The sequence below is a fragment of the Halichoeres trimaculatus genome, unplaced genomic scaffold (assembly GCF_033239565.1).
Source record: "Halichoeres trimaculatus isolate MK-OKI-2021-1 unplaced genomic scaffold, fHalTri1.1 fHalTri1_scaffold_13, whole genome shotgun sequence".
Lineage (NCBI taxonomy): Eukaryota > Metazoa > Chordata > Actinopteri > Labriformes > Labridae > Halichoeres > Halichoeres trimaculatus.
Genome location: NW_027437191.1, coordinates 33,468,406 through 33,485,359, shown reverse-complemented (window position 1 = coordinate 33,485,359; position 16,954 = coordinate 33,468,406). Strand labels below are relative to the sequence as shown.

Below are 16,954 nucleotides of genomic sequence, written 5' to 3'. Positions count from 1 at the left end.
GTTTTATCTGTCTATCATGGATGCTACTTCAGATGTAATTTGTTCCAGCCGAGCTAATTGAAACCTCCATTCAGCGAGCCGCTGCGGACATTGTCCGCGCTGAAAAGGCGACAGTCCTTTCTCTCGCCACCATTGTTTGGGAATGTAATGAATTTTATGTTGCTGCCGCTGCCGGTAGAGAAATCCATTTTTATCCCCTGGTCCCAGTCCTTTTGTGGAGCCTCCCCACCCATCCTTCAGTTCATCAATAGCCACTTTATCTGCCAATCTGCGGCGGGGGAATGACATTATTAGGAGCTAAACAGCACCTCTAATACAGGCCCTCCTCTCTGCTTTCAGATCTGTACAAAAACGGACTTCAGAGGGACACCTTTCTACCTTTCATCGACGTGCTGAAGGTAGAGACAAAGTCATCCCTCTCCCTTGTCTCCTTAATTTATTCATTTGTTTACCACACACATAAACACACATACACACATTTGCATGTGCGCCCCTGCCCGCCGCCTGTGTGTGTCTTTTTTTTTTGCGAGTTGCTCTTTAGCGGTTTGATGTTCAGTGCTTCCTGGATGCCTCGCACCGTGTCACAAAGCCGGCTTTGATCATAGCAGAGAGACGGGCGCGTCTTTCTGAAAGAGCGGCGGCGAGCGCAGGTAATGCGAGGGGGAGACGGGCAGGTGAGCTGAGGGACCGACCCCGGCTGCTGCATTTCAGGAGTAAACGGGGGGGAAGGAGCGATGTGAGGGTTTAGCATCTCCAACACAAAATCTGCTTTGCAATTTAAGCAGGCAGAGCCATTATCCTTCCTGCATCTCAGAGCAGCGCTGATGTGTTTGGAGTGATGCTGATCATTAATAACTGCATCATTAATTGTTGTCGTGTAATTTGTGACAGAGGGGGGCAGCATTCTTGCATCTTTTATTGGTGTTTGTCTAAATAGTAAAACCAATTGTTCAACTTCATCCTTTATTTCTGATAAAACCAGAGGTGACCTGGAAAAGTTGGTGATTTGACTATTTGATTTGGGGGACTCTGATTCCAGGAGGATCAGGGCCACTAAAAAAAAACAAAAACAAAAAAAACAAATATGTCCAAAAAAAAATTATCACATTTTTCTGAGAAAAAGTCAGAACCCTGACTTTAACTATCAAGTTTTTTTTGTACTATTTTATAAATTGTCTTACTATAATCAATATGAGCCACATTCATCTTATCAGTCCAGACAAAAAGTTTCGAGTTATTTAAAGACAAAATGATCAAGTAAAAAAAAATGCAGATGCAGATTTTTTTATTTCCTTTTTTATCTTTTTTTTTTTTTTAATTTTTATAATTTATTTTTATTTTTATTTATTTTTATTTATTTTTTTTCAGTTTTCAAGATGCAAAAAATAATAAAATAATTGCAATAATTGAGCTTGTGAATTTTCATAATGGGAAACATATAATAAGTTGAAAGAAAAAAAGAATAAAGGAAAAAATAAAGAAAAAAAAGAGAAAAAAATATTTTACAAAAAATAAATCAAATTTTGAATAATTAAATAACTGAATAAATTATACTCAACCAATAACAGGTAAACCAGATTCAGAAGAAAAAAAAAAACTGCTACGAAAGAGGATCACAGCTGCACATTTTGGCAAATTAGCTGATTTTAAGCTAAAGTCAGAGGCTGCACGTCTCAGCAACATATTTTACTTTTAATTTGTTTGTTTGTTGCTGAGCCCCTTTACCTAACCCTGACTTTATACCTTTGATGACATTTTGCACAAAGTGTCAGACGGAGGCTTTGTAACATAGTTTTTAAAGCCAGTTTATTCCTATGTGTAGTGCACTTTTCTAACGCAAAACGCAAACTTACTGACAGCGACCGTTTCAGTTCATTCATGTTATATTCTGTCAGTAAATAAATAAAGCTTTTGCTTCAAATCTGCCATGTTCATTTATTTATCTGAGTGTTTTAGCTCCTTTTCTTGTAGTGGAAAAAGTGGCTATGAGATCGGTTTGCTCGTGTTAACAGTGCTCTAAAAAAAAAACCTGATTTGATGATATATATTTATTTTTACAATTTTCTTTTATTTATTGTGTCTTTCTACTTTTCTGCTGTTTTAAGTATTTTTTATTAGCTATTTGTTTGTATTGATCTTGCTTTTAAGCTTGAACAGCTCTTTGGTCGACTGCGGTTGTTTTAAAATGTGATATATAAATAAAATTTGACTTGACTGTTCGTTGACTAAGGAAAAAGTCTGAGCAATCAGAAACCCTCAGTTGAAGACTCGTCTCGTTAAAACCGTCATAGATTCAGACCTGAGGCTAACTCACAGAAGCTAGCAGCAGGTGAAGAAGTATCAAACATTTCTGGACAAACGTGTTGGAGTGTAAACACGCCACGACCAGGGAGGCCTCGGAGTCACCCTGCTCCCCACCCTGCTCCCCACCCACTCCTCCTCCCAGCACCCTTGCCCTCCCTAATCCACCCTCATCAGGGCCCTGAATGCCTGTTGTCCCTCCTGCCCCGCGCTGCCTCCTCTCTTTCAGGGTCCCATGTTCCCCTTTGTGAGGCCATCTGGTTTTCGGGGTCGGGGGTTTTGGGGGTGCCTGGCTCTGCCTCTATAGCAGCCTCCTCTGTAAAGTTAAAGCGTGTTTTAGCGGGGTCACGCCGCTAACTAGCTGACCCTTAATAGATTGAATTAATGCTGGCAGGGAGCTTCGGTGGCGGCGAGGCGTTCTGGCTTCCTGGTGGAGCTCGCTCCTGCATGGCGTGCCTGAGCGTGTTTCCATAGAGAGCCAGGACGTGAATGAGGGCGTTGGAAAGTAAGAAGCCGCCCCTGACCTCTCCTCCCCTGTCACCTGAGCCGCCGAGGAGAAGGTTAATCCGCCTCTGTCCTCTCGGGTTGACGTCTTTATTTAACTATTGACTTCTGATTAGTTCAGACCCTTTTTCCTCAGCTCCCATCCCCCAAAACATCTCCTCACTTTATCTAAAAAGGTTTTCACCGAATTTCAACTTTTTCAACTTTCTGCCCAAGTTGGATTACGTGTTAAAAATGAAACGGATAAAGCTGACTTTATTTTAGGCACTCACTCAATGATTTCTACATTTTAACCTGTTCCAAAAACTGTGGTGGGTCACACAGAGGGAAACCTCTGACTGATTTTTAACACCACATTCCTCCAAACACACAATACACTAGAGCAGGGATCTGCAACCTTTAACCTCATAGGAGCCATTTTTCCTCAGCTCACCTGGATTAAAGTCATTCAGGAGCCACAAAATCTACTTCATCTTCACAATAAACACTGTAAAACATTCTATACATGGTTATAATCTAGTCAATAATTAACGAAACAATGAGTTTTTTTAATTTTTAATTGCTTGTGTGATGTCATAGTTTTTTTTACTTGGAATGAATTTGGGAAAAAAAGGAAAGAAATAACGAGAGTTTCCCAGAAATTTTAAATTTCAAAAATTCCCCCCCAAAAGGTTTTTTTTTATTTCGTAAATTTGCAAAAAATTGATATGACTGAATTAAATTTGATACTTTTTTTATTTTGAAAATTTGCAAAAATGTCAAAAAAATTGAATTAAATACTTTTGCAATTTTTTGAAAATTTAAATTTCTAAAATTTAAAAAAGTGAAATCCTTAAAATTAAAAAAAATGCAGAAATGTAAAAAAAAATGAAATTTTATAAATTTGCAATTTTTGAAGTTTTAAGTTTCTGAAATTGAAAAAAAGTGAAATACCTAAAATTAAAGAGATGTAAAAAAAAAATCAAATTTGCAATTTTTTTAAAGTTTGAAATTTATAAAATTTTAAAAAGTGAAATTCCTTAAATTAAAAAAAAAAAAAAGAAACTGGTAAATTCCTAAAAAAATACCCCCCCCCCCCAAAAAAAAAAAAAGAAAAAGAAAATATTGACATAAATAAATAAATAAAATACATTTTTGAAATTGAAAAAAAGTGAAATACCTAAAATTTAAGAGATGTAAAAAAAAAGAAATTGCAATTTAAAAAAAAAAATAAATTTATAAAATTTTAAAAAGTGAAATTCCTTAAATTAAAAAAAAAAGAAACTGTGAAATTCCTAAAAAATACCCCCCCCCCCAAAAAAAAAAAAAAAAAAAAAAGATAAATAAAATATTGACATAAATAAATAAATAATATAATTTTTTTGAAATTATCAAGAGTTTTTTTAAAAAAATTAACATTTAAAAAATTGTTTTTGTGCTTTACGAATTTTTTAACATTTTAGAATTTTTTGACATTTGGAAAAAAGATAAGATATATTGATAAAATCACTCATCTCATCTGTGTCCTTAAGTACTAATAATTGGTATCAGTATTGGCCCTGAAAAAAACATATCGGGTCTATCTCTTTAAAGTACATATTGAAGAAAAAGCAAAATTAAAATGTGGATCATTTTTAAAGGCTATCTCAGGGTGTGTTCACACCTGTAGCTCGTTTGCTTTGTTCTGTTTCTTGGCAAAAATGATCCAATTGTTGCGGTTGTCACTTGGTTTGTTTATGTTCATGCAGCAAAAGTCCCTCGTGGTCCAGAGTTGTCAACAAAAGCCACATGTGATCAGATTTTTCTCTCATTGGTCACACATCTAACCCTAAAGACGGAGGAGTTTCCTTATCTTTGTTGTTCATTCAGGATTTTCACCGGTTTCCAGAGGGAACAACAACAGCATCAGCAGCGTGTGGCTGGTTTGTGTTATCACATTTATCACTCCAGAATGCATCAGAAACATGTTGGTATTTTGGCTTCACCCCTTCACAATGAAGCGAGGTGAATATGTCGTCCATGTTTGTATACAGTCAGAGGAAGAAGCACGGTTTGCTGCGGCTCAGGCTTCAGAGAAATCTATAACTGAGGACGAGCATTAGCAGTGTCTGGGCATCCAGAGAAACTTGGTGGAAAATTGCCTTTAATTTGAAGTAGACTCTCTTTTCAGACATTCAAGTACACAACTTCAAAGGACCTAAAAGTCCCTGACTGCTTTTGAATATTGAGTTTGTTTTCTGTTTTCATTCACAGCCATTTGTAATTTCTTGTCCTCTTTAGCGTCTGCGTGGACTCCATCAGGGACTCTATTCATTTAATCAGGTTCCTTTTTCTTTGTAGCCATGGCAAAGCTCAGAGTTCTGTAAAATACAAGGTTTAAGGCCTTTTTTTAATGGACACTGCCAGTATTGTAACTAAGATTCTCTTTCTCCCTCAAAAACCATCCTCCCTCTCCACTCCACTTTTCAGCGCCATCCTCTCCCTGCCTCTCCATCCGCCTCTTTATTCTCTTACCATCCCGTTCTGCTCGCTGGCTTTACTCACCCAAGGTCAGGTCTCTGTATTTTGGTAGCAGAATAGTGACTTTATTTTCCCGCTGCTTGTTCGATTGCAGTCGTGCACAATGCAGCTGGAGGGGGGGAAAACATGACAACAACCCTGAGGCAACTTTGAGTATCTGTGGGTTTCAAGCTGTTAACCCTTCTTTTGATCAGCTCCCCTTCTCCTCCTTTGTGAGCGCCATTGTTAATAATTTGCTATCTGTTGTGCAGTTGGTGATGAGAAAAATAGAAATAAATAAATAAAGACGGGATGATAGAGACGGAAAAATTGAGGATTGAGAGCGGAGGCCTTGGTGAGAAGGACGGGCTGCCAGTTCAAATCAAATAGATGTTGATGTTTGATGATCGTCATTGTTCTTCTCGAGCGTTTAGTAGTGCTGCGTTTTTTCTCTTTCGTATCAGTGTCTCACTTCTACAGACCGAACAATTAATTAAGTGCAAATTGATTTTGTCTTTTCTTTATCAGCTGATTTCTAAACGATCGTTTCCCCTCTGCTTGTGTTTTCCTCTGAGCTGATGTTTCCCGATGTTTGATTATCAGCACGTGTCCGAGCTGTTTGATCACACATGCATTCATGCACACAGGTGCGTTTTACTGTACTCCACGTATTCACTTGTAAAGCAGACCACCTGCAAACTGAAGGCAACATTTAATCCACTCCCCTAACGCGGCGTTTTAATCCCATTGTCTGCCGCTCTGCCTCACCTCTTGATGCTCTGCCCATTTTCACATTTGGAGCGCACAAAGCTGAGAAGACAGCTGCTTTCAGATCTTAGCAATTAGAATAAATAGTCTTACAGTCGTTTACATGAAGATATGAGATTCTTACGGCACACATTTCCACTGACTAATCCCCCTGACAGGTCCCCAAATAACTTATTGGGACCCTTTTCCTTGGGGTACCAGACTAAACTGATCTGATGCTGGAAGACCGTTGATTGGTTAAAGGAATCATCACTTCCTGTGTGACACATGCCAGTCACAAAGAAGACGAATTGCTGGAAATCTTCATTGTTGCTCTTTGTTTACTGAGTCACGTTTTTCTTCTTCCTTGGATTTATTAGCAGAGTACACTGTATCCTGCCGCTATGGCGTCACTCTGTTATTTAACTGTCGCAGCTATCCGCATCTGGCTTACACTCCACCTACCACAAGGGGGCTCAGTTGGCGAAGGCCACACAAACAGGACAAGGCTTAACCAATCCAACCTGTACCAAACCGTTAATTTCAACCAAAAATTTAAAACAATTTTAAAGTTTTAAAAAGTTTCAGCAATTTTGAAAACCTTTGACAATTTCATAAATTCAAAAAATTTAAAAATTAATTTAAGTAAATTTGCAAAAATATCTTTTGATGAAATATAAAATTAAATGTAGTAAATTTGCAAACATTTCAATTTCTTTTTGAAGTTTCCAAAAATTTGAAAAACATTTAAAAAGTCAAAAATGTGCAAAAAAATGTTTTTTAGATACTAAAAAACAGAAATTAAGTAAATTTGCAAAAATTTTAATTTCCTTTTTGAAATTTCAAAAATTTGTGAAGAATTTGTGAAAAATTTTGAAAACGTTTAACAAGTCAAAAATTTGCTAAATTTTCTTTTTCTAAAAATTTTGAAATAATGATTTAAAGCAAACTTGTGAAAAATTTCAATTCCTTTTGATGTTTCAAAAATTTGCAAACATTTTGAAAAACATTTATATGGTCAAAAATATCTTTTTGAAACTAAAAACAATAAAATAAAGAAAATTATTATTATTATTTTTTTTAAGTTTCAAAAATGTGCAAAAATTATGAAAAATGTTTTTTATGGTAGAAATGGGCAAAAATGTCCTTTTTTAACTTAAAAAAAGAATTAAGAAAATTTCCCCAAATTTTAATTTCATTTTCAAATTTTAATAATTTTCAAAGGTTAAAAAATATGCAAAGATTTTACCAATTTTGAAAATAAAAAATGCAAAAAATCCACAAAAGAAGATTTGATTAACATACAAAATCTTCATATATATGAAATGATACTTGAATTTGATAACATCTATAGATTTATCTTAACTTAAAATCTTTTCTTTGTTGTTTGCAAATGTCCTGCCACATATCAATGGCACGTTGTCAGTTAAATGAATCCATCCTCACAGAATTAAAATCTGTCTTTTCTTCCAGATGAGTCTTTTTGTAGATGTAGTTATCTTCCCAGGGCTGTAAAACTTGAGGTTATCCACAGGTGCATGGAAAGTTGGTGGGCTGTTGATGTTGTAGGAGGTGAAGTAGAGCGGTGGCAGGCTTTATTGACAGATGGGATGAAGATTTAGTTCAACTAAATGTTAACACAGGATTTTATTTAGTGTCAGTGTCTTTAATCATCAACACCCTCTGGAAGAAAAATAACAATTCTTTATTTTAATAGTATTTTTTAAAGCTACAAGGAGCCACTGCAGAGGAGTCAAAGAGCCGTGTGACTGAGTTGATGCGTCGCCACCAACAGGTGGAGCCTCTGTCGGCCAGGTGCAGGTAGCACAGACTCCACTGAGTTCAGGAGGAGGTTTGGGTTTTCGGGTCCTCCATGGAGCTCAAGAAGGGGTTGAGGGTGGTGGGTCCAGTGGGGTCCTGGATCAGGAAAGGTGGGGCCTCCGCCTGAAAAGATGTTTCCCCAAGAGGAGCAGCCGAGGCAGGGGGAGGTTGTGAGAACGACCTCGGCGAACAAACCGCGGCTGGCCCAAGGCGGTCACACTTTAAGGGAATAGATCATTAGGTGTAATTAGGGTGTTCACATTGTCATGTACCCCCCCTGACTGCCTGAGAATGAATAAAATCAGCAGATACCACCCCCACACACACTCACACACACTCACACACACACTCTCACACACACACAGCAGCTCCCAGTTAGTGAAAACACTTTGATGTCAGAAGAGTCGTCCAGAACTTGCCAGCATAAAGGCAGTGTTTTAAGCTCCCCCCATCTCTCGACCCCTCCGTTCCTCCTCCCCCCTTTTCTTCTCTCCCTCCACACAGGCTGAAGACACACACATGCTTGAATGAGCGACAACCTTTCCCCTGTCCTCCCCCCGCTCTGCCTCCCCCCTTCGTCTCTTTTTCAGCCTTCCCACCCTGCGTTTCTTTGAGGCCTGGTCAATTCTCTGGGCCCAGACAAAAAAAAAAAGCATCAAATGTTTTCTGCTGCCGGGTAATGAGGGACTGGACCTCATCAGGGCCCAATAGTCAGCTATCCTTGGCTTTTGTTGCAGCTCAATGGCACCGCGCTCTTTGAAAAACTCAAAAGCAACTTTTTGAGGAGTAAAGGATGGAGGGAGATATGGCAGGCTCAGAGGGGAGCAGAGGCAGGCAGCGCACGGAAAAAAGCCACTCTGTTTTTATGCTAAACGGCCGTCCCGAGGGAGCGGCCGACAGCTCGGACAATGACGTGATTGGAGCTACATGTGTTTCGATGACTTTCTTCTAAAGAGGCTCTGATTCTCATGTCTGTCATTGCTCTCCCCGGCCTCCCCCCTCCTCCGCTCCGGGGTCCCTGAATTCCTAAATGCATCTGGGGAAATAGTGAAACTCTTCGTTTGTAGGAGCCGGTGGTTACTGTGTTGAGTCAGCGCCACGTTGGAGCAGCTCTAACAACACAAACAGGGAAAGTTACAAACAGGGACTGGACGAATCCTTCCAGACACAATCCTGAATCTTGGGACAGATTTGAAGCAGATTACTGGTTTAGATAGATGATCGTCTGACTATGGACAAGAGGTGGGGTACACCTTAGACTGGTCGCCAGTCAATCACAGGGCCGACACACAGATATAGTCAACCTTTCATGCACACACTCACCAGCGTTAAAGAATCTGAGATTAAGATATACTTCATTAATACTCTTGGATAAAATTTCTGTTTTCTGAGGCCCCGTTTACGTGACGTTTCACCCAAAACCAAGCGGCAACCTCTGGTCTAAGAATATGAGACGACGCTGAAGTGCTTAAATTTGCTGTTTTGCCCTATAGCTGTTCCCTTGCCACTTCCAATATGGCCGCGATAGCCGATCTGCTTCGTTTTCCATTTCAGAAACAGACGAGTGACATTGGGGAGACTACGTCCATGTTTTATACAGTCTATGCCCAAAACGCATAAACACAGAAACACTAAGGGACTGAACATGCTGTAGTAAGCATGCCAAGCCTGTAGGTGGCGCTATAACTGTCTTGTCCAGAAGCGGATTTTGGTAGATCTCCACTGAAGTAGAGTTGAACGGGCTTCCTGTTCATACGGCAACGGTGTGGGCAGTGTTTCAGAAAAAATCCACTCTGGAGGCTGTTTTCAAAAGTATGCGTTGTAGGTCGGCTAATACGCTGTTTCCGTGTAAACCAGCGGCCGAAACGCAACAATGCTTTTGCATTTTATCCTAAAACTGTTGTCATGAAGAGTGGACTCGAGTCACAATTTTGATGACTTTGGACTCAACTTGATGATACCATCAAAGACTTGAAACTCGACTTGGACTTTGACTTCAACGACTCAAGACTTGACTCAGACTTTAGTCTAAAGACTTGAAAACATTTGTGTTTTTTTAAGAGAGAGTGCTGATAAAATGTCCCCATCCAAAGTATTTGTGAGGGTATTTTTCTTGTTTCAGGACAACAAACTTTCCCACAGAATTTGTCTCATTGAATGCATCTTTTAACGTCCAATCAGGTTTGAGAACAAACAATGAGGCTGTGAATTGCGTTTCTGTGAGCGCCAGACGACTCAAGAGTGGCAATTACCCACATAGATAGTTGGCAGCATTGTCACCCGGTGGCCATCTTGCCATCTTGGGACAGGGCCCGCTCAAGTGCGCTGTACTATAGAGGCAACATGGATGCTTTACTCACTGAGACACTCCGAATTCTTGACGGATTGGTTTATTACAAACCCTATCAACATGGCTTCCTATGGTCTCATTAAAATGTTTTTATCAAGTTCAGTGGTTTCAATTATTTCTCAGTAGGCAGTAAAATAACTACATCTCTGAAGTCATTTGAAAAATTGGTTGAAAATTGAGCAATCCACAGTTATTTCAAAGCCAGCGCTTCATTTTCTTTAATGCTGAGTGATTGAGCAGCCCTGTCCCAAGATGGCTGCTATCGTGAAGATGTTGCTTCCCATTGACTCACAGCGTGCATGAGTCATCTCGTGTTTTTATCTATCTAAGGTTGCCCACAGCAGGATGATACCAAAGAAAATTTTATTCACATTCTCAAATTGAAAACATGACATGAAAATTGACTTTTATTTAGTAAACACTGCTTGTGACTTGGACTAGGCACGAAGCTTGGGATTAAAGACTTAAGACTTGACTTGAGATCTGGGATTTAAGACTTGAAACTTGACTCGAGCTTTGGGTTTAAAGACCTTAGACTTAACTCGAAATTTGGGATTAAAGACTTGAGATCTGACTCGAAATTTGGGATTAGAGACTTGACCTGAGATTTGGGATTAAAGACTTGTGACCTGATTTGGGATTTGGGATTAAAGACTTGAGACTTGACCTTTGACTTGGGATTAAAGACTTGAAGCCTGACTCGAGACATGGGATCAAAGACTCAAGACTTCCAAAGCAATGACCTGCTTCTACCTCTGCTGATTAGAAAAGACAGAGTGATGGCTCTGAACTCTTGGTACACACCTGAGCAGTTGGGGGTTTTGTGCCTTGCTCAAGGGCACCTCGACAGCGCTCAGGAATTTTAGCCAACACCTCCCCAGCTATCAGCCCAAATCCCAATCTTGGTCTGCGCTGGGGCTTTAACGAGCAACCCCCTGATCACTACGCCAAATTCCTACAGACGGAGCCACTGCTGATACAATGGACAATCCCTGATTACCAATTAATTAATTACTTGATTAATTACCATTAGGTCTACCTTGCTAGTACCGGGTTGGACCCCCTTTTTCCTTCAGACCTGCCTTAATCCTTGGTGGCATAGATTCAACAAGGTCCTGGAAACATTCCTCAGAGAGTTTGCTCCATGTCGACATGATAGCATCACACAGTTGCTGCAGATTTGTGGTCTGAACATCCATGATGAGAATCTCCCCTTCCACCACATCCCAAAGGTGCTCTATTGGATTGAGATCTGGGGACTGTGGAGGACATTTGAGTACAGGGAACTCATTGTCATGTTGAAGAAAGCAGTCTGAGATGATTCCAGCTTTATGACATGGAGCGTTATCCTGCTGGGAGTAGCCATCAGAAGATGGGTACACTGTGCTCATAAAGGGATGGACATGGTCAGCAACAATACTCAGGTAGGCTGTGGACTTTTTTTTTCTTTTTTCCTGTTTTTCTTTTTTATCTTTTTTTTCCTTTTTTCCTTTTTCTTTCTTTTTTTCTTTTTTTTTTTTTTTTGCTTTTTTTCTTTTTTCTCTTTTTTTCTATTTTTTTTCTATTTTCTTCTTTTTTCCCTTTTTTCTTTCTTTTTTGTTTTTCTTTCTTTTTTTTCTTTTGTCCCCCCTTGTTTTTCTTTTTTTCTCTTTTTTTTCTTTTTGTTTCTGTGGACTTTAAACCATGCTCAGTTGGTACTAAGGGGCCCAAAGTGAGCCAAGAAAATCTCCCCCACACCATTACACCAGCAGCAGCAGCCTGAACCGTTGATACAAGGCAGGATGGATCCATGCTTTCATGTTGTTGAGGCCAAATTCTGACCCTACCATCTGAATGTGGAGCAGAAATCCAGACTCATCAGACCAGGCAACGTTTCTCCAATCTTCTATTGTCCAGTTTTGGTGTTGCTGTGTGAATTGTAGCCTCAGTTTCCTGTTCTTAGCTGACAGGAGGGTCACCCGGTGTGGTCCTCTGCTGCTGTAGCCCATCTGCCTCAAGGTTGGACGTGTTGTGTGTTCAGAGATGCTCTTCTGCAGACCTCGGTTGTAACCAGTGGTTATTTGAGTTACTGTTGCCTTTCTATCAGCTCCAACCAGTCTGTCCATTCTCCTCTGACCTCTGGCATCAACAAGGCATTTTGTCCCACAGAACTGCTGCTCACTGGATATTTTCTCTTTTTGGGACCATTCTCTGTAAACCCTAGAGATGGTTGTGGGTTAAAATCCCAGTTGATCAGCAGTTGGACAGGTGAGTGTATATTGTGATATTTGTTATTAGAAAAAGCCTGAAGAAGAGTGTAAGTTAGGAAGTAGAGAGATATTAAAGTGTGTGAGGAGCGCGGGATGGGAGGGGGGGTGAGAGGAGACCACAGCGTGTAGGCGGATGAAATCTTGGAGGAGTGAGAACTTGACAATCCTCTCAAGATAGATAATCAAGTAATGACCCGCGAGGCCTCAGCCTCATCTGATTATAAATAACCAATGGAATCATCATCTCTGATTGTGTTTCCATTCCTCCTTCTCTCCTTCTCTCTCCTATTTGTACCTCACTCCTCCTTCAGGAGATTCAGCCGCCGTTTCTTTTTTTTTTTTTTTTTGTAACGCAGGTAGAGACGGCGCTCTAATGATGTGGCCGCGGCAGTGACAAGTGTTTTTTCCCCGTTTTGGAAGGACTATTTACCCGCTGGAGGGGTCATGGTGGGTTGATGAAATGACACCTCCCTTTTGTGCGTGGGGGAGGGCGAGTTTGTCAGGTTGTTATTAAGCCTGATTCAGCCAATTGGCTCAGAGTGGGAACCCCGTTTGTGTGAGCGGACACTGAGATAAAAAGTTGACAGCGGAGAAGAATGGAGTATTTCCGTCCCCTTGCTTTGTGATGATTACTAATTATCCTGCAGCTTAAGAGGGCCAGTGGCAGAAATTCACTGATTTCATAATTTCCTGCGGAGCTGTCGCCGAATCCTCCGTCAGCCAGGCGATGGCTCCGATGGGATGATATGCAATTCCTTTCTTTTCTTTGATAGAATGGCGGAGATGATGATTATAGTTTGCGCTGCACTCCCTGACATGAATCCTGTTGACGTTTTACACCGCGAGGAAAAGTTTGAACTCCGCGTCACAAGTTCACCCCTGCTGGAACACACTTGAATAACTGCGGGAACAATAGCTGGGCGCAGTAAAGCGTGAAGAAGTGACACGACGTCACGGCGCTGTCAGGAGAGAGAAAAGCCTGTCTGCTCGTCTGCTCCCGGGGTTGAATTCATTCACCTGTTTGTCGTCTGCTCGTTTTGTTAGCCGAGCCGGGATGAAAGCAAGAAGCTTCTTTGTTTCCTGTTTACAAAGGAGACAAGACGGAGACAGCGTCCAGGAGACAGAATCAGCTCAGGAATACTTTTACAGTTTCATGATTTAACAGAGAAATGCAGATTGTCTCTCTGGTTTAAGGGCCAAGGAGAAAGAGGTGAAAAATCATCTCTTTAGAAAACGAGACGCCACTGGATTCCCGCTACATCATCACCTCCAGACGCTCGCAGGCTGTCGTTGGAAGAGAGACTGTCTCTTCATTTCCAAACCAAACACATTTTGACAAACTGATGATAAACTCACAGCAAACATACACCACGACGCACCGCATCACATGAGTAATAAGACAGTTAAACCATGAAAAGCTAACGTTAGCTTGTTGTAGCTTATGTGGCTAATGCTGCTCCTGAATGCAGCTTATCTGTCCAGTCACTCATGAAACACAGTGAAGTCCATCCACTGTTATCCCGTAACCCCGATCTGACATCGATGTAGTTACTATGAGGTGTAGCTGTAGCTGTAGCAGCGTTAGCTAGCTTGTTATAACAAGTGATTTCAAAACCAACAAGCGTGTAGTAGCAAAAACAATATCCACACCATGTGAAATTCATCGTACCCTTTGGTTTCAAGCCCTTCCTCTTGATCTCACAGAGAAATGGGACGCCCCTTCACCACAACCAAGGGCTAAGGGGTAGAATTGGGTAGAATCTTCTTAAAGAAGAAGAGAAATCTGTTGCTTTAGCTCAGATGCTAACAAGCGATTCCAAGCACGGCAGCTCAGAGTGATGTTTCCAAATTTGACATCAAATTTGTTTCATATGAACAGAAAGATTGTTGCTTATCTGCATCATTTCACATTCAACATATTAAAATACATGCTTAATATGTGGCAAGAAATTAACGAACAACAAAAGATGAGCTGAGTCACATTATAATATATGCTATCAAATTCAACTATTCTTTCAAAAATTTGGAAATTTTTGCATATTTTTAACAATTTCTGCAATTTTAAAATTTTTGCAATTTTTTGAAATTTTTGCATTTTTTTCTTTTAAGTTTTTTTTTTTAATTCAGCAACTTTTACAACTTTTGCATATTTTTGACATTTCTAAATTATGTGCAATTTTTGTATATTTTTCAACATTTCTACATTTTTTTTTTAATTTTGGGAAAATTTTGAAATTCCTGCATTTTTAATTTTTCTTTTAAGTTTTTTTTCTAAATCTGCAACTTTTAAAATGTTTGCATATTTTTGAAATTTCTAAATTATGTGAAATTCTTGCACATTTTCAAAAAATTCAGCAGTTTTTTAAATGTTTTGCAAATGTTTGAAATATCTGCTTTTTTCTCTTTCAAGTCTTTTTAAATTGTGCAACTTTTGAAATTTTTGCATTTTTTTTTTAAATTCCTGCATTTTTCAAAAAAAATTGCAAATTTTTGAAATTCTGCAAATTATGAGACTAATGACATTTCTGCATTTGGTTCAATTTTAAAAATTTCAATCTCTTGCAAATTAACTTAGTTCCAAAAGTTTTTGCTAATTTTTTAATTTTTTTTAGAATTTATTTTAAACAACATTTTGAAATTTCAAAGTTGTTTGAAGTTTTTGCTAATTTGTTAAAAAATAAAAAACTAAAATCATATGTTCAATTTTATAAATTCAAGAAATTTCTCTTTCAGATAATTATTTACTAGATTTTAACTATGTGTAGAAATTTAAACTTTTGTGTCTTAATTGTGATGTTAAAATTAGATTTTGTGGCTCCTGAATGACTATAATCCAGGTGAGCTAAGGAAAAAATTGCTCCTAGAAAGCTAAAGGTTGCAGACCCCTGATCATGATACTGTATCAAATGGGCACAAAAACAAAAACAGAAAAAAAAAATCTGAAATATTTTAAGTTGATTATAATGATTATAGCACCAACATTGTGGACCTTCAGAATGAGGGAAAAATATATATGTGTATATATATAAATTTTGAGAAATATTTTTTTGTGTCTGTGTGCAGGAGTCCTGTGATCCGGTCTGCCTGGACTCTGGGATCGACTACAGGAGGCTGGATCAGGCTGAGGCAGGAAAACTCTACTACCTGTAAGACACACACACACACACACACACACACACACACACACACACACACACACACACACAGCCCAACTCATCTCAGAGACTTTGTGGAGCTCTGACAGGGAGTATTTCAAATTCACCTGCATCCAGCACACACACACACACAGACACACACACACGCGGTGCTGGAAATGTTTGTGCACATCATGAAGGACGGACGGAGAAGGCAAACAGACTGATAAATGGGAAGAGGCAGACTTGGGGGGGGTTATAAAGACCTGCATTACCTTGAGAGACTCATGAAAAGCGTGAAAGAGGAATCAGCAGAATCGGAGAAAATGGCAGAGCTTGAAAAGCTAGTTTCCTATTTTGCTCATTACTTCTGCGCGCTGTGAACACACACAGGCAGACAAACACACACGGGCTGACAAACACACACAGGCAGACAAACACGGTGTGAATGACACGGCTGCTGCTCGTCGCTGGATCGGCGCTGTGGAGTGCTTTCGTCTTTTCTCTGTATGTAAATAGACACACTGCAGCCTTTTACCCAGAGTTAAAACACAGGCACACACACAAACACACACACACTTCACAATGTCATGTTGCGTGTATTCACAGGCTAATGCTCGTGTTTAGAGCCCAGCATCCTGTTTTTTACTGATGAAGTGAAAAGCTAAGTACCCCCCCTCCCGAGCACTCGGCGCTGCCACCGTTTGATGTGGCCACTTCAACATTATTAATTTCATATCCTATTTTGTCTTTTCTATGTGCCTGCCTGCCTGTGTGTGTGTGTGTGTGTGTGTGTGTGGTTGTGTGTGTGTGTTATTCAGCACAGGGGAGCCTGGTGCTGAGGCCTTCTTGGATGCGCTGTTCGACGAGCTCGCTTTAACTCAGAGGAGCGGTAAGGAAGTCAAACTTTATCCACCTTTAGGTACGACCATCTTTATCAACGTGAGAAAATTAACATTTAGTTTCTTAAAGACAAAAAAAATCTAAAATATTTTTAAAAATAAGTGTCATATGTGTATTAGTTTTAGTTTTAGTCTTTGTGTCAAACTCTTGTTTTAGTTTTTGTTCGTTTTTTCAAGTTTTTTAAGTTTCATGTCTTATTTTAGTCAGGATTATCTGTGACTATTTTCGTCTTGTTTTAGTCAATTAAAATTGTACTTAAGTCTCTTTAGTTAATTTAAATTATCTCGTGTAGAAATATTATTATTATAACCTCATGGACTCAAGAATATTTTCAATTCCAGACGCTCCTTTTTGAATTTACAACACATTTATTTTGCCTGCCAAACAGTAAAAAGTCCACACACATAAATTTAAATGAAATAGTTTGAAATAAAAATGCCAGAAAGAAACTTTTACATCCAAGTTTA

The 16,954-nt window shown here is 39.3% G+C and overlaps 1 protein-coding gene across 1 annotated transcript in view; it reads left to right on the top strand.

Moving 5' to 3' along the window:
- afg1lb (AFG1 like ATPase b) overlaps positions 1-16,954 on the top strand; it is a 47,161-nt gene that overhangs the window by 23,493 nt on the left and 6,714 nt on the right. The window contains exons 7-9 of the mRNA XM_074685089.1: positions 340-398; positions 15,514-15,596; positions 16,406-16,476. Of these exons, the coding sequence (XP_074541190.1) occupies positions 340-398; positions 15,514-15,596; positions 16,406-16,476 (213 nt within the window). The remainder of the gene's footprint in view (positions 1-339; positions 399-15,513; positions 15,597-16,405; positions 16,477-16,954) is intronic.